We start from the raw sequence: 23,876 nt of genomic DNA on the forward strand, positions 1-23,876 counted from the left end.
ATTAGGTTAATAGCTCGTTTAGAGAACCTTTTCATGATATGCTAATTTTTTGAGATAGGAATTTTGGGTTTTCATGAGCTGTATGCCAAAATCATCACTATTAAAACAATAAAAGACCTGAAATATTTCAGTTGGTGTGCAATGAATAAAAAATATATGAAAGTTTAATTTTTATCATTACATTATGGAAAATAATGAATTTATCACAATATGCACATTTTTTGAGAAGGACCTGTACTCACTTGAGTTGTTCCAAAAACTGTTTCTTGAGCTGGATCCTCCAAAACTCTGTTAATGTTCAGAGGTAAAAAAATTATCTTCTTGTATAGTAGTGGTTCATGATCATCCCACAGAATGGGTATTCCTGATGGAAGTGTTTCTGTTATCGGATTAATTCTGTTGAAGACATAGTTCACCCCAAAAGATGATGTTGTCATAATTTACTCTCCCTCAATTTGTCCCAAACCTGTACGAGTTTCTTTCTTCTGTTGAACACAAAAGATATTTTAAGTGAAGCGACGTGACATTCAGCCAAGTATTAAAGAGTGTTGGTTAACGCAGTTAAAGGTTGCCATTGACTTTGCATAGTATACTTTCTTTTTTTTTTTCCTATCATGGAAGTCAATGGCAACTTTCAACTATCTGTTAACCAACATTCATTAAAATATATTTTTTGTTCAACAGAAGAAAGAAATTCGTACAGATTTGGGACAACCCGGGGGGGCTAGTACATTATGACAACATCATCTTTTTGGGTGAACTATCCCTTTAATATTGATGTAAGTGTTGCTTTTATATTTTTTTATGGTTTAATGTTGAGTGTGACTGCAAATGGCTGGTATGCACCAGGAACAAAGATGTCATTTCTCTTACGGCTATCGTATTTTACATGTAATCTACTTGAATACTAAGATGGATGAAATGTTTCATAAGGTTTAATCATTTCCCTTATGGCTACTTTACAGTTTTTAATTTTTGCAATCTACTGGAATATTAAAATGGATACAATGTTTCAAAGGTTGATTTTAGACTTTGTCTTATGTTTAATTGACAAATAAATTTTCAAAAAAAAATTTGTTTCTTTCTGTATTTGGTTTTATTATATTAATTATAAAGGGTAAATGGTGTAAAAAAAAAAAAGTGAATGCAGCATTTTGATAATTTATAGTCCAATATTAAGTTAAATTCACTTTTACATGTAGTAAACGTAGCACATTTTTTTGGGTAAAATTTCATCCAATATTTCAATTATATCTACTCAATATTTTTTGTTTATTTTACATAGAATTACAGTTGTGGTGTTTTATAATTTTGATTATATCCAATTAATTTTATTTCTCATATAAAGTAATTCAGTTACTCAGATTTACTTAATTTTTTTACTGACAATTACTCAATTTAAACAGTATATTTCATTGATTTCACAGCTTTAAAATTTACTCAATTTTTTTGAGTGTAAAAATGTTTCACCAAAAAAATTGAGTAAATAATAGTTAAACTTTTTACAGTGCAGTAAATCCTGGATGAACTGATGTATGCAGGACGATGAAGTTCAGACCTGCTCTCTTCACTGAAGGCTTCAGTTCTGATGAACATTAGAGATGGTTCTTGATTCATCACTGACTGAGAAACCCCTCCATGAACAAACCAGCACACCAGAACCGGAAGCTGCAGAAAAAGAGAGACTTATGTTCATTGGTCAGACACACACAATATATTAAAGACAACGCTCTCTTGATTACCAACATACAGAAAAACTTACCTTAAAAAAAACAATGCACAAGCGATGACAGATGCACAAGCGATGACAGATATGTTGTATATTGTCGAAAAATCTCAGACATTGTTGATTTGTAGGATGTCCAAATTCAGCGTTGTTAAAGAACCGTCGGGTTTCCCCAAAAATATTCAAAGCTCATCTTTCAGTGTTTCACTTTCTCTTCCTCTGTCTCACGATGCATGTGCTTTAACTGAGGATTGTTAATGCAGGAGCACAGTTTACACTTTGCATAATCTGTTTAACCTCTTCGAATATACATTAAAAACACGCGTATTTGAGTCTTTCTAGTACAGTGATCTCCACTAGGTGGCGCTCAGAGCCAACATTAGTAGAAACAGTGACTCACACTGGAGAGGATTTGAGCAGTTCGCCTCGAGATCACGTGGTTTCTCTGAACAGAGTTCAGTTAAGGACACAGGTCACAGGGAAATACCGTCTCTTACTGTCTGTTGTAGTAACAACAGATAACTGAACCTGTACAGCCGGTGTAGTTTTATACATTATGTATTTTGTGCATGGCTTTATTATTATTTAAGTGTGAAAAATGTTTACCTCAACTTCCACTTTGAAGGATCAAGGATTTGTCAAAAAAGTTCAGATCACACTGAAGATTGTTTCCTTGATGTTTCTCTTACCCAAAATATACAGGTTGGAGAACAATCTTGTTTAAACAGAAAGTTTACTAGCTACTTTTGCTTGTATATTTGCAACTAATCTTCATCCATATCTTCATCAGTTAATTAACTCTAATATTTTGTAAATAAAGAACATTTTATCTTTCAAGATGAGGGAAGAATAAATGTTTGTCACTTCATTTAGAAGAGCACATAAGGCCTATAAGAGTTTAGTTTTAGTGTACATTACTTTCACTCCATCACAAAATATTGAGAGCTGCTCTTTGAAGATTAATGACTATATTAACTGTTTGCTCTCTGCTGTTTACTGTTGCACTTTCACACACAGTACAGTATATGAAGCTATTTTGCTAGCATACTTTAGCCCTTTGTGGAGCACGTTACTGTCTTCTTTAGATGAATTGCTTGTAGCATTCCTATTTTTTTTTCTGTTAATCTCACAATAGAAGTTAAAGTGAATCAGTTTGAGCAGTCTTTATGTTATTAGTTTTGTAATGCAATAATAATATGTGATGTGATGTATTAACTGATTAAAATAGAGTTAGAATTGAGCATAAAAAGTTAAAAACAAAAGTACTGATGCTGTCATCTTCATCCACAACATGCATTCTTCAGTTTACTGGACAGATCTGTTATGGCCTATTATTCACGAAATATATATGTAAGTTAGTAAAAAGTGTGTATTGATCAGTGAACATAATACAATAATGTAATAAAAATTATAACAGCTGGTTTTGTTATGCTGTTATTAAACATGGACATTAGTTTAAAATGTTGTACATAGAAAAGAAAAGAAAAGAAAAGAGAAAAAAAGAGAAGAGAAGAAAAAAAAACAAGAAAATAAAATAAAATAAACTTTTCTAAAGCAGTAAAACAGCTGGGAAAATTATTAAACGAATAGATAAACCATCGGATAAGGATTTTATAAACAAACAAACAAAAACATAACACAGTGTGTGTGTGTGTGTGTTGGTCACTTCACTATTATGTCACATTCATCATCTCAGTTTGTGCAGACTTTGTGTGTCAAGTAATAAACAGGAAAGTTCAAGTCCTCCTCATCTGATCAGCTGTAAGGTTTTGTTTGAGATTTTGAGTAAATGTTATCAGTTTAAGCATGATAATCTTGTTACTTATATAACAACAGTCTTGTCATTTATAGCAAATTAAATTATAATCCAGAAGTGAAATGTTAATGTTTATAACACAAAAGTCTATTTTGTCCTATAAATCCTTTATGTTTCTGTTGAGACGTAAAGCTTTTGTCATCTCTTCAGGAGTCTGGTGATCATGTATGATAGTGATTTAATCAGTACTTTATTTCTTAAACTGATTGTGTTTCAGACTGGAGTTAAAACTGAATACAACCATCACCGCTCTCACTACAACAAGATTATTCAGTTGATATATGTTACAGTTCACTTTATCAGAGACATCCTCAGAAATTACAAACATTTATCAACAACTACAGTGTAAGATTTGTACTATTTTTATCATTAATACAACCATTCAGTCACATAAAATTTTTGATTTCCTGATGTTTGTAGACAAGCATTTCAGTGAATTCCTTCAGCGTAAGATGAAAACAAATATTAAATTCTAACACAGGCACATGTCTCAGATGATTTCATGTTCATTTGATTACTGTTTTGTCTTTACTTTCGTGTTCAACCCAGTGAAGGAAATAACTCATAGTGACTCGTGACGTCAGACTTAACAAGAAAAGCTATTGGCTAGAATTTCAGAGACTATTAGGCGTGAGGCACAGAAACATTTCACCAGTTCGACACCGACATCCAAAGTGTGTGGGTCACTTATTTTAACTTAATCCTGAAGAAGGTTTCTCTGAAAGGAGTTGTTTCTCAGGAAAAAGCTATGATTCGGCATGTAGTGCTTCTGCTCCTCGGAGCTCATCTTGCCTCTGCTGGTGAGTGTTTATTTTAATTTAATTTATTTGTTTTATGACTGATTTTTAAGAGTTATTCTGTTACACTGAAACAGACTTACACAGCACACTTGAATCAAAGGTTCGTGTCACTAACACTTTTTCAGAGACGTATTTTTTTAGGCCTATATTTTCTATGTTTTTATATTCTAAAGATCATCCTTTAAACGTATCCTATTCATGTTATATTTTGATTACATTATTCTTTGCTCAACGAAAATGACTTAACCATACTACTACTAATAATAATAAAAATAAAAATAATAACAGTTTAATACTTAACAATAATGAATAATAATAAATGTGCTGAGAAAGAGGAGAATAGTAATTGATCATATTCTCCTATTCCTGTATTCCAAAACATGCGCTTGTTAATAAATAAATAAATAAATAGACTAAAAAGCCTATAATTATTGTAGCTAACAGATATATGTATTGGTTTGAGTTTGAAAATGTAAAACATATTCTATAGCGCTAGTTCTCTGTATCAGATCAGTTTCGTTTCTGACCTGAGAAGTGTTGTTCTGCCCGGATACTGATGACGCGCTGCTCGATTAACCCGATACACTTTAGTCTATTATTAATTAGGAATAAACCTCATAGCTTTTTGATTGTCTTACCATGTGTTTTGAAAAAGGCCCATTATAGCAGAATAAAAATCACAAAAAAAAAAAATCTAAAGAAAAGAAAAACCTGCCGTTGTGTTGGGGGTTTCGACTGCAGTGTTTTGGCCACTAGATGGCGATACAGTGACACGAAACTTTTACATTTATTCATTCATTTGACAGAAGCTTTTTTCCAAAGCGATTTACCACTTAGGAATACAACGATTGATTAACCATGCGATGATAATAAACACGAGGCACATCTTAAAATACCAGAAACTTAATACATTTAATTCCTTTCATATTACTGAATCTGTTGCTCTAATGAATTATAACAATACATTCCTGTTAAATAGGTTAATCAAATACAAATCATTATTGTAGTATTTTACCCTTTTTGTTCAACTGTTGGACAGATTTCAAGTAATATATTCAATAATAATTCTATTCTTCTTACATTTGTCTTTGAAATCTCATATCTATATCTAACATCTGTAATTTCCTGTGTCTAGATATACAAGAGTAGTGAGAGTAAGATTAAAATTATTCTGTTGGATTAATTTTACCTGTTGTGCCATAACAAACTAAACTAGCAAATGTTTCTATTTATTTCCTGTAATAACACTTGACTGATGCATCATGCTGCACATCATGTTCATTTACTTCTAATGTTTTAATGTTAAAGTAAATTGGTTTTTAAGGGGCAATATTCCTCCATCTTCCCTCAGCTTAAATTTATTCTTAGTTTATATTTTTATAAATCTCTCTACTCAGATTTGTTTAATCATTCTTGTCGGCCAGAACAAATAAAATATTGTCATTTTAATTACATTCCTACATCTTCCACTGCTGATCCTTTTATCTTGTACACTAAAAAAAAAAAAAAATCATATTTTATTATTATCATTATTATTATTATTATTATTATTATTACTACTATTATTATTATTTTGCCTGTTGTCATATTTAATTAATTAAAATGAGCTGAAGTAACATGATTTTTGAACATTTCAAACCAACTTAATTTTATCGTTTAACCTTTGCTTAATATATTTAAAACTGAAGTTTACTTAATAGATTTTTGTTAAATGTGAATCAATCATTTTTGGTTAACATAAATAAATGGGTGGTGGATCTGTAGTTCCCATCATGCTTTGCAAGGGACTGCATTAGGAGAGTAAATTAAGGGATTGATAATTATTTATTTATTTAAGTGTTTTTTCAGGAAAAAGGGAAAAAAATGTTAATGTTTAATGCTGAGTTGTACATTTGAGGAGTTTATGTAATGTTTTTGAAAAAAAATTTTTTGTTGCTATTATGAAAGAGTGTCGCCTGTGAGGCTGTGAGCAGTCAATAATTGCTATTTTAGTGACAGTTCTGACACTAGTGTTTTGTGTTTATTATATGAAGTGTGACGAGGAGCACAAGCTTAAAATATAGATTAAAAAAAATTGTGAATTTACTAAAAATATTTTGTCCCCCAAAAATATATATATATTGACAAATGTAAGTTTGAACATATTAGATTAAGTACATTTTACTTAAACCAGCTAATTTGCATTGATCCAACTAAACAGATTTATTTTGAATGAAATTGAAAATGAATTCAGTGAGTGTCTAATTCGGATTCATTTGAGAGAACATGACTTCAAATGCATGAAAACTTGTGTTCATCAATATTTCACCTGTGAGCAATTAAAAAAAAAAAAGAAAAAAGAAAAGAAAAGAAAAAGTTTGGTTTGTGTAGTGATCCTGAATCATGTCTAATGTGTTTTCTCCCCTCTAACATTGCAGGCACCCACTCATTCAAAGCCTTTTACACAGTAACAGCTGGCATCACCAACTACCCCGAGTTTACAATTGCAGCTTTAGTTGATGACATGTTGATATTTAATTATGACAGCGTGAACAAACAGGTCGTTCCCCGCACAGAATGGATGAAGAATTCAGAGGGTCCAGACTACTGGAAACAACAGACTGACGTTGCTATGGGAACAGAGCCAAATTTCAAAAACAACATACAAGTAGCAATGGGTCGTTTCAATCAAACTGGAGGTTAGTGAAATTATTTTTATGCCCCACAACATCACACCACATGTTACAACCACCGGTTAATACCCACCTGTTGAGTCTTTACCTCTGACTTGCTAACACCAAACTGAATCAGTTGTGAGTTAAGTCGTCCATGCAGCTCTGAGCAGCTCTTTCAGAAGGTCTATCGCTGTCTCTTAAGTCTGAGTGCAGGAGAATAAGAATAAGCATGCAAAAATGCTAGAAACATGCTAGCAGAGTCCGAAAACACGCTAGAAACAAGCTAGTATACATGCTAAGACTACATAACTACATAGCAACAACCTAGCAACCACCCAGAACACCCTTACAACTGCGTAGAGTACCCTAGCAACTGCATAGCAACCACCATAAACACCTTAGCAGCCATCTATCAACAACATAACAACCATCCAGAGTGCCCTAGCAACTGTCTAGCAACCACCCTGAGAGAAGGAGACACAGCATGAAGCCAAACCTTCAACTTCAAGCTTATCTGAATGACTTCAAACTTATAACATTCACACTTTTAAATGCCTTCAAACTACTGTCAGAATTTCAAGCCAGGCTTTCTCAAGAAACATAAAATTATTATTTAAATATCTTTTTAATCTCGTTCTTTTTTTGTGAGAAATGAACTGCTTCTGCTTCAGAAACAGAGAAGAAGAAGAGAAATGTGTGAACAGAGATGATTCAGATGAGATGAACATATTACAAATTTTATTATTATAATTATTTTCCATGGGGAAAAATGTATCATGTTTATTGTGTAAATATTAATTATTACCAAGAAATTCTCTCAAAATGCTAATTAAAAAAGAAAAAATATTATTGAACAAAAATTTATTACATTGATATTACTGAAAAAAAAAATTATTAAATTTCAGATGTACTTCAAACTTCAAGCTTTTAAAAAGCAATTAAAATTTAAAACTAATTCAAACTACACACTTTTTAAACTGATTCTGATAAAGTTTGTCTTGATAATATTTTTAATCTTGTTCTTCTTTTGATAGAAATGAACTGCTTCTGCTTCAGAAACAAAGAAGAAGTGAAATGTGTGAACAGAGATGATTTAGAGATGAAATATTAGATATTTTATTATAATTAATATTTTCCATGGGGGGAAACGTATCATAATTATTGTGTAAATATTAATTATTACTGTCAAATTCTCTAAAAACTAAACATTTTAATAAAAAAAATATTATTGAACAAAACCTTATTACACTGATTTTACTGAAGATAAAAATGTGTGAGTAGAGATACTTCAGATGAGATTCAAATATTAGAAGAAATAAAGAATTTTCGAAGTGAAAAAAGTGATCATTATTCTTGCGTAAACATTAATTAGGAGCATGAAATTCTCTCAAAATACAAAATTAAAAAAGAAAAAATATTATCAAACTAAAATATATTGCATTTATATAACTGAATTAAAAAAAAAAAAAAAATTTCAGGTGTTCAAACTACACGCTTTTAAAAGTGATTTAAATTTAAAACGACTTCAGACTTCACTCTTTTTAAACTGATTCTCAAGAAACAAAAAGTTTGTCTTTTAGTATCTTTTTAATCTATTTCTTCTTTAGTAAGAAATGAACTGGTTCTGCTTCAGAAACAGAGAAGAAGAAGAAAAATGTGTGAACAGAGATGATTTAGAGATGAAAATATTAGAAATATTATTATTATAATTATTTTCGATGTGGAAAAATCTATCATTATTATTATTGCGTAAATATTAATTATTACCGTCAAATTCTCTACAAATATAAAATTCAAAAGCCCAAATATTATCAAACAAAAATATATTACATTAATTTTTACTTAAAATAAAAATGTGTGATTAGAGATACTTCAGATGAGATGACAATGTTAGGATTTTTTTTTTTTTTTTTTTTCGATGGAGAAAAAGTGATCATTATTCTTGCATAAATATTAATCAGTACCAAGAAATTCTCTCAAAATACAAATTAAAAAACAAAAAATATTATCAAACAAAAATGTATTACATTGATTTTACAGAAAATGAAAAAATGTTAAATTTCCGGTGTTTAGACTTAAAGTTTTTAAAAGCGATTTAAATTTAAAACTGCTTCAAACTTCAGACAGAATGGGAATGGGAAATAAATTGATCATTATTGTTGCATAAATATTCATTAGTACCATGAAATTCTCTGAAAACAGAAAAGAAAAAAGGAATAATATTATTAAACAAAAGTATATTACATTGATTTTACTGAAAATAAAACAAAGTTACATTTCAGGTGTTTAAACTTCAAGCTTTTAAAAACGATTCAAATTTAAAACAACTTCAGACTTCACACTTTTTAAACTGATTCTCAAGAAACATATAGTTTGTCTTTTAATATCTTTTTTATCTGGTTCTTCTTTTGTGAGAAATGAACTGCTTCTGCTTCAGAAACAGAGAAGAAGAAGAGAAATGTGTGAACAGAGATGATTTAGAGATGAAAATATTAGACATTTTATAATTATTTTCCATGGGGAAAATGTATCATAATTATTTTGTAAATATTAATTATTACTGTCAAATTCTCTAAAAATTAAATATTCAAAAGACAAAATATCATTGAATAAAAGCTTATTACACTGATTTTACTGAAGATAAAGATGTGTGAGTAGAGATGCTTCTGATGAGATTAAAATAGTAGAAGAAATAAAATAATTTTTGAAGTGAAAAAAGTGATCACAATTCTTGCGTGAAATATTCATTAGTAGCATGACATTCTCTCAAAATATGAAATTAAAAAAGAAAAAATATTATCAAACTAAAATGTATTGCATTTATATTACTGAAAATATATATATTTTTTATTTCAGGTGTTCAAACTTCAAGCTTTTAAAAGCGATTCAAATTTAAAACAAGTTCAAACTTCACACTTTATAAACTGATTCTCAAGAAACGTGAAGAGATGATTTTGTTCTCTTCTGTTCGCTGGATGCTTTATTCACAGATGTTTTATGTGATATTCTAGTTTTGTGCGTAAGTTTAATTCGTAACACTTTATAGAAACATCTGGATCAGTTTAGACGTCAAATAAAAGACGAGTAGAGACAGGAATCATCAAGAGTTTAAGGATCCAGTTCATGAACCGATTCATTAATGATTCGTTAAGCACCTGAAGAATAATTGATCCTAAATATTACACATAATCAATACAGCTTTTGACAACATTTCTTAACTATGAGAAATATAATCCATTGTAATAGTAAATCCAACGTGTTCATTGTGTTATAAATAATCATAATCTTACTCTAAAATGTAATAAGTTGAGTTATCTTAAAAAAGTGAGGAAACCAATTGCCTTCAATTTATAAGTAAAGTAATGCACTACTTTTAAGTTGTTAAAACTAAATAGTATTTGTAAACTAAACTTAATTATCAAGTAGGATAAAGTAGTGGTGACTGAAAAGCATTAGTTGAGGAAACGTATTATTAGTGTTCACTTGTAAATATAAGGAAAGAGATTGCCTCACATTTTTCAGTAAAGCTAAACGAACAAAAACCAGTAAAGCAAAAAACTAACTATAATGTTTGTCAAAACGTTCAGTTTATTGTAACAGTGTACAAAAATAGTTTCTTCAAAGCATGTTTAAAACAGTGATTGAAACAATCAATAATTCAACCCTACAATAAAAGATTAGTGTTACTGCAAACACACAGATAACTGATTAAAACAGACATTTGTGTTGTGGGTAAAGGAGTCCGTCACCCATCAACCTGGACACAACACCCAAACTACAACAATAGACACAAGACTAAATATTTCTGTTATTACCAGCAAACACATCTCGGGGAACGTCCTCCAGTCCATTCATTACTAAACCATCCTCCGAAATGATTGCTGTATCAGTGACCTCCAAAGGCAATTCCCATCGACACGCGAGGTTCAACTAGATCCCCGTCCTAAGAAAGAAAGTAAAGCCATATTAAAATACATTATTATATCGCAACGCAAACAAGTGCATGTTCCTGTAAAACATGTGAACTGCTTAAAGTGCGGCTCTTGAAGTAACTTTTAAATGTTTAACAGGCTTCAGTGGGACGTGGCAGCGATCATCACGTCTTTAGTAAAACAGTTACATCCATCCCATGATTGGTTTGCTTTCAAACATTACCTAAAATATCTTCCTTCGTGTTCATCAGGACAATGACATTTATACAGGATTGTAACAAAACGAGAGAGTGAGGTGACAGGGTGGAGAAGGGGTGTTGCTAAAACTGTCACGGGACAAAGGAGAGAAAGGGCTAAATAGAGACCGTTTTGTGCCGAGAAGTTTGATTGGAAAAAATTCAAGACGCCATTCTTTGAGATTTTTATAGTTTGGAAACAGTTTCATCCACGTTTAAGATTTATTTGATCAGATGTGATGGAAAACAAAGTATATATTTTACTTGCATTGTATTTATCTGTGTACTTTATATAAGATCTCTTGAATAGACGTAATGCTGACACAAACATCGGGATTTCTTTCTTGTAGCACTTTTTACAGATATTAAATTAGAAGAATACTTACAAAGCATGTTTTGAAGAAGTGTGTAGTGTCTCGAAGCAATAATACATGAAACATCAGGATCAACAGTGAAGACACATCTCTTTAAACTTGACAAATGGACTTGCACTATTGGTAAAAAAATACAAACTTACTGCAGACTTGATTTGCGTTAGATTCTCCGAGAGATTTGAATTCCAGCTTCGATTCGAAAACTTCCAGAAAACGAGAAGAATTCCTGCTCGAGGTTTCTGCTTGTGATCCGGTTGAACTTCGCAATAATCTGCGCAAAAAGGAGAACACGGTTTCTGAATTGCAGTCTGCACTGAACCGTTTCGTTGTTTTACGGATGTTGATGTGAAACAAGGATTCAGTGCAGGGCTCTTTGATGAAATAAAGCTGTTGGTTTGGATCCACTTGTTTGTTTGGCGTTGTCACGGTGATTCCTTGTTTCGATGCACTTTTAGAACACTGCAGGATTTAAAAGAACACAAACCGTCCGTGTGAAGACAAGGAATCTGATTGGTTCTTGTGTAGCTTCCATGTTTAATAATGCTCCAATAGCAGAGCTCTGTTTCACAGAAACCCACTGCGCTCCTCAAAAAACAAACTTCTGCAAAAACGTTAACATACAGTTTACAAAGAATATGGATTAATGGTAAAAGCAATTAGTAAAAACAGTATTTTTAGCATCCACTTTAAAAACTTGCATCAAATATAGTTTTCTTTGCAGCACATCTCTTATTTAACATTATTTAGCATTTTAAGGCATTAATTATTTGCTGATAACTGCATAGAAAGACGATCTCTCTCACTTTCTATCTCTCTCTCTATATATATCTGTATATATATAAAACAAAATATATAACCTTACACCTGTATATATGCTCAAATGTTTAATTGTGGGTATGAGTAACGTTAGTAAAGAGCTTCTCTCGTCCATCACTAATCTGAAAACAGTTGTTTATAAATGTATAAAAACGACATGAACACTAATTATAAACTTGTTACTTTTCCATTGCATACCTTTTCCTTTTACTCAAGTAATTATTAAGACTAAAGCTTCAACTAATCATTCCTCTATCCTCCTCTGTAACCTGTCTGTTGACCTAAAACATCTTTAAAGCTGACGATTACTAAATATTAGATTGCTACACAATCCAACGTCATATCCAACGATTTCATATCAATATATGAACAAAATACTACTGTTTATAAACTTTGATTGGTATATTGTTATTTTGTAATGAAAATGTAGCAGTTAAACTATAAAAAACTGTGCTTTATATGTTTACATCCACCTATTTTTATGTTTATATCGCATTAAAAAACGCTTGATGGAAACACCTAGATGCGCATAAATTATAAAAATGTGCATAATAAAAACATATGCACTCAACTAAGTCAGATAAATGTCTTATACAGTAAGAAAACATGCGCATTAACTACTGTTATTTACTTAAACTCCTCAATGTGCTTCGAAACGACGCAAGGCTTTGTGACGAGACGCTTAACTGGATCTGATCTCATCTCACAGCGTCTGAAACATTAGTTTTGTCTTTCTCAAACGTTTGAGCAAAGTCTCGTCAAAGAGCTTTGTTATAATTAAGAAACAGGACTGAAAATAAGAGACATGACTGCGTTTCGTCTGAAGCTCGTGGTGTTCAGAAGTGATTATATAATGTGTGTTTTCTTCTGATGCTGCAAATTATTTTTTCTTTGTGATATTCAGCTCAAGTTAATCAATTCTAAAGAAAAAATATTATTGAACAAAAGCATATTACACTGATTTTACTGAAAATAGAAATGTGTGATCAGAGATGCTTCAGATGAGATTAAAATATTAGAAGAAAAGAAGAACATTTTTGATGTGAAAAAAGTGATCAAAATACTTGCGTAAAATATATATTAGTAGCATGGAATTCTCTCAAAATACAAAATGAAAAAAGAAAAAATATTATCGAACAAATATTTATTACATTGATATTACTGAAAATAAAAATAATTAACATTTCAGGTGTTCAAAGATCAAGCTTTTAAAAGCATTTGAAATGTAAAACTATTTCAACCTTCACTCTTTTTAAACTGATTCTCAAGAAACATAAAGTTTGTCCTTTATCTATTTTTAATCTCGCTCTTCTTTTGTGAGAAATGAACTTCTTCTGAAGAAGAGAAATGTGTGAACAGAGATGATCTAGAGATGAAAATATTAGAAGTTTTATTATAATAAATATTTTCCATGGGGAAAAACTTATAATAATTATTGTGTAAATATTAATTATTACCATCAAATTCTCTAAAAATGAACAATTTTAAATAAAAAATATCACTGAACAAAAGCATATTACATTGATTTTACTGAAGATAAAAATCTGTGAGTAGAGATGCTTCAGATGAGATTAAAATATTAGAAGAAATAAAAAAAAATTTGATGTGAAAAAAGTGATCACAATTCTTGCGTGAAATATTTATTAGCATGACATTCTCTCAAAATATGAAATTAAAAAAGAAAAAATATTATCAAACTAAAACGTATTGCATTTATATTACTGAAAATAAAAAACGTATTAAATTTCAGCTGAACTTCAAACGTCAAGCTTTTAAAAGTGATTCAAAGTTAAAACGACGTCAGGCTTTTTAAACTGATTCTGAAGAAACGTGAAGTTTATCTTTTAATTTCTTTTTAATCTGGTTCTTCTTTTGTGAGAAATGAACTGCTTCTGCTTCAGAAACAGAGAAGAAGAAGAGAAATGTGTGAACAGAGATGATTTCGGCTGGATACACACCAAAAGATAATCGAGCAGATTTAGGGCAGATTTCCCTTCCATCAATCCCAGCTCTGTCCCGATTATCCTGATGTTTCTCCAGATTATGTGATCAGATCTTCTCTTGATGTGAGATGTGTTAAAAGTGTCTGAACCTGATCAGAAGAACGTCAGAGCCGCCCGATCATGAATCATTCAACATGTTTAATATTTACGATCAGAAATCCTCGTGAAACGAAACAATATCTGATCAGAAAGAGAGATGATGGAAGACAGAAGCAGTGAAACTGAAGAGGACAGCAGAGATTTGTGCCAACAGCTCCAATGTTTCTACAGAAATCTTTCCAAACACTATCATTGCAGTTTCTTCCTGCATATCGTCCACGATGCTTATTCTGAAGTCTCGCGAGATTTCAGGAGATTTCCTGTGTTCACAGTCGAGACTCTGGATGAAGATCTACAGGATCAAAACGGTTAAATCGAGGATGTTTTATCCTCATGTTTGTGGTCTATCACATTTTGAGAATCTTATAAGATGTAAAAAATCTTTTGGTGTGTACCCAGCATTATATGAGATCAGAATATTAGCATTTTTATTATTATTATTATTTATTTTTGATGGGAAAAATGTATCATTATTATTTCGTAAATATTCATTATTACCGTGAAATTCTCTAAAAATACAAAATTCAAAAGAAAAAAATATTATCAAACAAATATATATTACATTGATTTAACTTAAAATAAAAATGTGTGTTCAGATGAGATGACAATATTAGGAAAAAAAAATATTTTTTTCATTGGGAAAAAAGTGATCATTATTCTTGCGGAAATATTAATCAGTACCAAGAAATTCTCTCAAAATACAAAATTAAAAAAGGAAAAATATTATCAAACAAAAATTTATTACAGTGATTTTACTGAAAATAAAAAAATAATTAAATTTCAGGGCCCGTATTCATAAAGATTCTAAGAATCCTCTCAGAAAACTCTTAATTTAGCTTAAAAACTTTTACGTAGGAGTCTTAGCTTAATCTTTTGAAGACTGTGATTGGTTGGTTGTCCAAGAAGGAAAAAAGAGGGATTTTAAGTATAGGGTCTATTCTAATTCTCACTTTGAATTTACATGTGTAATTTATCCTATTTGACCGTTCTCTCTCTCTCTCTCTCTCTCTCTTCTCTCTTACACACACACACACACACACACATTATATGTGTGTATATAAATCATTTTTTTATTTAACATGCTTTTAATTTCCTATAAGGTATTTGATTGGCTTAGAATGATAAAAATTGTTTCACTCTTTCTATTTACAGTGATTGAAGTAGCGGTTTGAATGTTGGTTTTAATGTATCAAACATTGGATCAAAACCAAGAAGGACAAGGAAGCCAAACAGTGTTTACTGTTAGCCCAGTTAGTGGATGAGGGGCCGGGTATCACAGCGAGGGACATGAAGCAGACATGGGAGCGTATAGCACAAACTATTAACGGTTCATTCCCCCTGACACAATAAGATGTTATGAAAGGACTGTTATTGTTTGTGATCACTCTGCTTACAGAAGGTTGTGACAGACCCAAATCATCACTATTGCATTGTTGCATTTTCCCAGTTGCCAAATATCGTAATGTAGTGATTACTTTAATTTCTGACGCTATGGCATTTCTGCGCTGTGTCGGAGATGTTAGCACATCTCTAATGAGATCAGTCACAAACATGATCGCTGCACAATCTAGGCAAGGCAAGGCAAGTTTATTTATATAGCACATTTCGTACACAATGGTAATGCAAAGTGCTTTACATAAAAGAAAGTAAAATAATCATGAAGAAAAATAATAACAAAAATAAAACAAGCAATTTTAAAACTTTTAAAATGATTAAAACATTTACTTAAAATGAATTTAAAAACAGTTAGAAAATGTGATAGTGTCTATCTAATCTATAGCATCTAATTAACTTCCTGTCATCCATTGTCTGCAACACATTTCTTCTGACTCTTCGTCTTTCTGCCATTTTCTCCTCTGCTAAAGAAACTCTTAAGTCTCTTAAAAGTCCTCGTCTGTGCTCCTAACAAGTTTGACTTTGACGTCTTTTAAGGGTTAAGATGCTTTCTGAATTACTTTTTTCTTTACCAGGATTTATTCTTTAATTTTAAGAGTAAACGCCCACATTTCTAAGAATTTTCTTAGAATTTTGTCACTAGGAGCTACTTTTTGCCTTAAGATTATTTATGAATACGGGCCCTGGGCCCTTAGGAGCACAGACGAGGACTTTTAAGAGGCTTAAGAGTGTCTTTAGCAGAGGAGAAAATGGCAGAAAGATGAAGAGGCAGAAGAAATGTGTTGCAGACAATGGATGACAGCGAGTTAATAAGACGCTATAGATTATATAATAATTTATAATTTAATATATAAATTAAAGTAATCACTACATTATGATATTTGGCAACTGGGAAAATGCAACAATGCAATAGTGATGATTTGGGTCTGTCACAACCTTCTGTAAGCAGAGTGATCACACAAACAATTACAGCACTTTCAGAACATCTTATTGTGTCGCAGTTCATTTAGTTTCCACTGGACATTCCCACCTTGCAAGCTCAAAAAACTGCATTTATGAATATAGCAGGCTTAGGTGCGCACAAACAGGGGGAATGAACCGTTAATAGTTTGTGCTATACGCTCCCACGTCTGCTTCTTGTCCCTTGCTGTGACACCCGGCCCAAATTATCCTTTAAGAATGGCTTTGTGTTCATCCATTAACTGGGCTAACAGTAAACACTGTTCCTCTGTCCAGTTTGGGCTTTCTCACCCTTCTTGGTTTTGATTCCATGTTTAATACATTAAAACCAACATTCAAACCGCCACTTAAATAGGACAGCAATCACTGTAAATAGAAAGAGTGGAACAATTTTTATCATTCGAAGCCAATCAAATACCTTATAGGAAATTAAAAGCATGGTAAATAAAAAAAGGATTTATATACACACATATAATGTGTGTGTGTGTGTGTGTGTGAGAGAGAGAGAGTCAAATAGGAAAAATTACGAATGTACATTCAAAGTGAGAATTAGAATAGACCCTATACCTAAAATCACTCTTTTTTTTTTTTTTCTTGGTCAACCAACCAATCACAGTCTTCAAAAGATTGTGTCATACATAGCAACGGGGTCAACCCCGCCTCCTCACTAAGATGAAAGTTTTTGTCTTTTCCTTACTCAGAGTTGCTCTCAGATCGGTCCTGAATCGCTCTTAAGCTAAGACTCCTACGTAAAAGTTTTTAAGCTAAATTAAGAGTTTTCTGAGAGGATTCTTAGAATCTTTATGAATACGGGCCCAGGTGTTTAAACTTCAAGCTTTTAAAAAAGAATCAAATTTAAAACGACTTCAAACTTCACACTTTTTAAACTGATTCTCAAGAAACATAAAGTTTGTCTTTTAATATATTTTTTATCCAGTTCTTCTTTTGTAAGAAATTAACTGGTTCTGCTTTAGAAACAGAGAAGAAGTGAAATGTGTGAACAGAGATGCTTTAGATGAGATGAATTCTTTAATAATTATTTTCGATGGGGAAAAATGTATCATTGTTATTGCATAAATATTAATTATTACCGTGAAATTTTCTAAAAATACAAAATTCAAAAGAAAAAATATGATCAAACAAAAATATATTACATTGATTTTACTTAAAATAAAAATGTGTGATCAGAGATGCTTCAGATGAGATGACAATATTAGGAAAAAATTAAAATTTGATGGGGAAAAAAGTGATCATTATTCTTGCGTATATTAATTAGTACCAAGAAATTCTCTCAAAATACAAAATTAAAAAAGGAAAAATATTATCAAACAAAAATTTATTACACTGATTTAACTGAAAATATATTTTTTTATTAAATTTCAGGTGTTCAAACTTCAAACTTTTAAAAGCGATTCAAATTTAAAACGACTTCAGACTTCAGGCTTTTTAAACAGATTCTCAAGAAACATAAAGTTTGTCTTGATAATATTTTTAATTTTGTTCTTCTTTTGTAAAAAATGATCTGGTTCTGCTTCAGAACTTGAAAACAACCACACCATTTACATTTATTACAACAGAATGTTATTTATCTTAAAATAACTCAAATACCCTAGATTTAACAAACCTATATTACATACAAATATACACTATACCAGTCAAAAGTTTTTGAACAGAACAAGATTTTTTATGTTTTTAAAGAAGTCTCATTAAGCCTGCATTTATTTGATGCAAAGTACTGCAAGAGCAGTAATGTTGTGGAATATTTTTACTATGGGAATATATTGTAAACTGTAATTTATTTCTGTGATCAAAGCTGTATTTTCAATTTCATTAACATTATTATTATTATTGTTATTATTATTATTACTATTATTATCAATATTTAAAACAGTTAAGTACATCAGGATTTTTGATGACTAGAAAGATCAGTATTTATCTGAAATAAAAAGCTTTTGAAACATTATGCACTATACTAAAAGCTTGGAGTCAGTAAATGAACCGACTGAACCAAATGCCATAAATAATTTGATTAATATTTCTTTTTTTATAAGAAATGGACCAGTTCTGATTATATGAATCACAGGATCTTTATGACACAAGTGTGTTTTAATCTGTGTCTCCTGTGGTTCCTCAGGATCAGACGAGTTTGTCAGATTCTGGAAATGAAGCTTTGCTTTGAGAAGTCGAATGAAGGTTAGGGTTAGAAAGTCACAGATACTCTGATCTCTGTGATCAAACTGATTGCTGACAGCTGTCTTCTCCACCACAGCAGATCAGAGATCAGTTTGATCAATAGATACATTCCATTCATTTCGATTGCTTTTATCTGGCACGATGATATTTAGAAATCTGTGTTTGTTTCACCTCATCAATGACCAAATAAAATATAACTGATCCCTGGCTGTTGTCTGTAGTTTGATTCTCAGTCGAACGTGTTGGGAATTTTTGACGAACTTATGATTTCATTCTGAGTGTATAAAAACATTATTCATATGAATGTATGCACTGTCTCTGTTCTTCAGGTGTGCACACATTCCAGTTGATTTACGGCTGTGATTGGGATGATCAGACTGGAGAAACAAATGGGTTTCGTAAAGATGGTTATGATGGAGAGGACTTTCTGATTCTGGATCTGAAGGAGATGAGATATATTTCTTCAGTGCAGGAAGGATTCCTCTCTGCACAGAAGTTAAACAATGACAAAGGCTTGATTGAGATTAACAGAAATTACTTCAACACTGAGTGCATCGATTCGTTGAAGAAGTATCTGGAGTTTGGAAAGAGCAGCCTGGAGAAAACAGGTACATCAGAACCGATCCAGCAGTGTTTCCCAAATAATCTTATACTAGAAGTCTCTTTTCACTTCATTTTGTCACTTGAGATTTAAAACATTTATTTTCTTCAGTGTAGATTGTTCTTATATTTTAAGCATAACAGGTATTGTGGTCATTGTTTGTAGAAGTTAATAATAGAAGTGTTCTTTGAATGTAGTCTAAACAATACTGTAGGTGTGAAAGATGTTCACTGAAGACAATGCATCCATGATTTGTGGATCATTTGAAATCTCTCTCTCTCTTCAGTTTCTCCTCAGGTGTCTGTGCTGAAGAAGTCTTCCTCGTCTCCAGTCAAGTGTCATGCTACAGGATTTTACCCCAAAGATGTAACAATCTCCTGGATGAAGAATGACCAGGAGCATCATGAGGATGTGGAGGTTGGACAACCTCTTCCTAATGAGGACGGGACCTTTCAGAAGACCAGCACCCTCACAGTTACACCTGAAGAGCTGAAGAAGAATGAGTTCATCTGTGTGGTGGAGCATCAGGGAAAAACCTTCAGAGAGATCCTGAAAGATGGTAAGATCTTGGTTATGGTAAGAGTGATTGTCTTGTTGAGTAGACCGTGAAACAAAAAAAACGTTAATGGAAATATTTTTTACACTGTAAAAAATAAATCTGTAAAATGACACACAAAGTACTGACAGGATTTATCCAGTAGTTTTACAGACATTTCTGTCAACTCTAAAACATGATGCAGTGCAGTGTAAAATTCAAAATGCAGGAAAAAAAAAATAAAACTGGAAAGTTCCTTCAGCACACACATAATATCTTCTGGTCTGTGTTATTATTGGTTGCTGTTGTTATTAATGTACTACAGACATCACAATCAATTTTATATCTGCTGTAAATAAGAGGTTTTATTGTCAGGCTCTTTAGTAATCAGACATTTCTTCAAATGTAATTCTTCAGATTCTCCTCTCATCGCCATCATCGTTGGTGTTGTTCTGGCTCTGATTCTGTTGGCTGTCATCGGTGTTGTTGTGTTTAAAGTGTATCAGAAAAAGAAAGGTGAGACAGAGACTCAGATATTATTATCATCACTATATTGACTATATTTTATGTTTTACACATTTTTGTGCTGCTCTGTTGGGTGACTGAACCTCGTCTCTGGTTGTTTTTCAGGCTTCAAACCTGTCAATGGTAAGTTCCTCAAGCTTTATTTGGTATAAATGGATTAATAACAGACTGCTTTATAGTGCATACAATGTTCATACATTATTTAAATAAAAATGTTTTTTTCTATTTTTGTTTTGAAATTTCTGAGAATTTCTGAAATGTTTTTCTCTGATGTAATCTAAACAGAAATGAAAGTCTGTCGTGATGTTTTTGTTGTAATTTTCATTTTCTGTTGTAGCCTCTGATGATGGTTCAAACAGCTCGGCTCGTACAGATCCACAAGCATAAAGATGTGAGTGTGTTATTACTGTTATTTATCAGTGTAACTGTCCCAGTCGAATGAAATGGATAAAATATCATGTATTTCTTCTGGATTTTAGGGGACTAGAAGTGTTGGAGAGATGAAGTCGAAAAAAAGAAGCTTATCCTGCTGTCCATCTTGCTTTCAGCACTGAACACAAACACTCATATCCAGGGGCGTAGATTACGCGGGGGACACGGGGGACATGTCCCCCCCCCCCCACTTTTAATATCATGGAAATTCGTCTCCCTGCACTTTTTCAGCCAAATGTGTTCGCATAAATGTTTTCAAGAGCTGGTGTGAATAAATATAGATTTAAACTCAAAGAGACAGGATAGTCTGCTCATGACCTGATATTTTATTCGGACCCAGAATCGCTAAACTCTCATGAAGTGTGTGTTTCATTCATCCTCGAAGCCGGAGCGCGCTCTCGCGCAGAAAGTCTCAGGAAACTCCTAATATGGGCAACAGCGTCCAGCTATCACTGTATGAAAACAGTTGTTTTGACAGAAGAACAGAAACTTTTGGAAACATGAAGACGATTATACGATTGCGACAATATATGGTTTTTCAAGTCATCTCCAGCAGGTGATAAATACAGTGTATCAACAAAACAGTGCTAATTGACAGATTTATTACGGTATAGAAACTATTTTGCCTTATTATGTGATAAATAAGTGTTTGTAGTATATAACAAAAATCATTATTATTTGTTATTGTCAAGCAGTTATAGATTTCTAAGCTAATTAAAAGCTAGAAATTAGAGAATAATTAAAGTTCCCTATAGTATCCACTACCAGTCAAGTCTCTTCTGTTCACCAAGCCTGCATTTATTTGATCCAAAGTACAGCAAAACAGTAAACAGAAATATTTTACTAGACTTTTTAAAATAACTGTTTTCTATTTGAATATATTTCAAAATGTTATTTATTGAGATTTTAAAGCTTGCTAAATAAAAGTATTCATTTCTATAATTTATTTTCCAAAAAAAGATATATTTTTGAATGATATACTGTATAATGTTGCAAAGGCTTTTTATTTCACATAAATGCTGATCTTTGGATCCTTCTATTCACCAATGAATGCTTTAAAAAAATGTACTCATATTTTTAAATATGATAATCAGCAAATCAGCCTATTAGAATGATTTGATTTCTTAAGGATGTGACACTGGAGTAATGATGCTGAACATTCACCTTTGATCACAGGAATAAATTACATTTTAAAATACATTCAAATAGAAAATAGTTATTTTAAATTGTAAAAACTTTTGCTGTACTTTGGATCAAATAAATGCAGGCTTGGTGAGCAGAAGATACTTCTTTAAAAACATTAAAAATCTTACTGTTCAAAACCTGTTGACTGGTAGGCTAGATTACAGAAATGTTATATTGTAATGTTTTCTATTATATTGTAATGTGTGTGTGTGTGTGTGTGTGTGTGTGTGTGTGTGTGTGTATATATATATATATATATATATATAATTTCTGTTCCCCTCACTTCTGAAAATATGGCTACGCCCCTGACTCATACACACACAGGATCATTCTGAAATAAGATCCATCTGCATGTCTTATTAATTGGCAATAATTGAAATATGAAAATGTTTTGCTTCTTTACACTGTTCAACTTTTGTTATATATTAATGTTATGAGCTTGTTAATTTAAGCTGAAATCTAAATGGAAAATGTATGAATTTCTCTTCAGTGACAAAAAAAAGAATACAAATGATTGATTTGCAAGATTGATCTGTAGGTTTGTGATATCAGTACTAACCCTGAAAAGGGTTAAATGTGGTGTACCTGGGTGCAACAGCCTTTTCCAGCTAAAGAAGATTCATCTCTTCAATTCTCTAAAGAGGATGTCTGTGATCAAATAGTTTATTATACTTTTAATTGCTTTAAATAGACTTTAAAATGGTCTAGATTGTATGAATTGTGCAATTGGGCTATTTCATCAATTAAATCAAACAACCAATATGTAGGCTTCATATTTTATTCCTTGTTTGGGATTTTGGGGCTTTTTTTCTGTTTATGTCCTTATTTTTGTTTTAAATAATTTAGATAAGAAGTTGAACTATACAGTGATAACTGATTCTTGTTAAACAATTGTCAATGAATCTGAACAGTACAGTAAAATACAGACAATTTTCTTTGAGGTTTCCGTGCTGAAGTAAGGCACATATGTTTATTTGTATATTGGTTACCTTCCAAAAGTTGTAATGTTGTTTTGATTCCTTAAAAATAAATAAACCTCATTAAAAAAGAGTTTGAAGCGGTGAGTGTCTTACCAAAACAGCAGAATTCATGTCAGAATCTATCAATTAACCGGAATTACAGAACAGTATATGCCTACCTATGATTTCTTCTCCAACTTGATATGAAATATTAATCAGAAATACTGTATTCACCACTGCAGTGATGCAGTAGAATTTTGCAGAAATAAGGCACGGAAAGTGAGTACTGACAATGAGACAGGAAAGAAGAGATACTACTCAGCTGCTTAGATATGACATCAAAAAATTCTGAACTTTTAAGACTCATTTAAGGATTTGGTTAAAGTATGTTGCAGAGTGCTGCCAATCACAACACAGACTGGCCCAGCTAACCAATCACAGCCCATTTCGTATTTCAGAAGGCGGGCCCTCATTTGATGCAGGAACTATTCGAGCTGTTCATGCCATACTGGGGAGAGAGGTGTTGTAATTTATATATATGTAAATTATATGTTTTTCGATCAACCTAAAATGAGAGCCTGTTTTAGTACACCCCCAAAACAAAATCAAGACTTTGTGAAAGGGCGTAATAGGAC

General features: G+C 31.8%; 3 protein-coding genes across 5 annotated transcripts in view; all 3 read left to right on the plus strand.

Annotated features, from left to right (window-relative positions):
- LOC127979732 (antigen peptide transporter 2-like) overlaps nucleotides 1–23,876 on the plus strand; it is a 412,715-nt gene that overhangs the window by 65,810 nt on the left and 323,029 nt on the right. The gene's annotated exons all lie outside the window — the stretch shown is intronic.
- Nucleotides 1–23,876, plus strand: part of LOC127979734 (patr class I histocompatibility antigen, alpha chain E) — a 268,175-nt gene that overhangs the window by 40,512 nt on the left and 203,787 nt on the right. The window contains exon 1 of one of the 2 annotated variants that reach the window (XM_052585351.1): nucleotides 4,200–4,254. The exons of the other annotated variant lie outside the window; for it this stretch is intronic. The gene's annotated coding sequence lies outside the window, so the exon portion shown is untranslated. Of the gene's footprint in view, nucleotides 1–4,199; nucleotides 4,255–23,876 lie in introns of those variants that run through there. 2 annotated transcript variants of the gene reach the window in all.
- LOC127979735 (HLA class I histocompatibility antigen, A alpha chain) overlaps nucleotides 1–23,876 on the plus strand; it is a 340,316-nt gene that overhangs the window by 35,848 nt on the left and 280,592 nt on the right. The window contains exons 4-8 of one of the 2 annotated variants that reach the window (XM_052585354.1): nucleotides 19,892–20,164; nucleotides 20,558–20,656; nucleotides 20,771–20,788; nucleotides 21,003–21,056; nucleotides 21,145–23,332. The exons of the other annotated variant lie outside the window; for it this stretch is intronic. Of the exons in view, the coding sequence (XP_052441314.1) occupies nucleotides 19,892–20,164; nucleotides 20,558–20,656; nucleotides 20,771–20,788; nucleotides 21,003–21,052 (440 nt within the window). The 3' untranslated portion in view covers nucleotides 21,053–21,056; nucleotides 21,145–23,332. Of the gene's footprint in view, nucleotides 1–19,891; nucleotides 20,165–20,557; nucleotides 20,657–20,770; nucleotides 20,789–21,002; nucleotides 21,057–21,144; nucleotides 23,333–23,876 lie in introns of those variants that run through there. 2 annotated transcript variants of the gene reach the window in all.

The sequence above is a fragment of the Carassius gibelio genome, chromosome B19 (assembly GCF_023724105.1).
Source record: "Carassius gibelio isolate Cgi1373 ecotype wild population from Czech Republic chromosome B19, carGib1.2-hapl.c, whole genome shotgun sequence".
In the NCBI taxonomy this organism is placed as follows: domain Eukaryota; kingdom Metazoa; phylum Chordata; class Actinopteri; order Cypriniformes; family Cyprinidae; genus Carassius; species Carassius gibelio.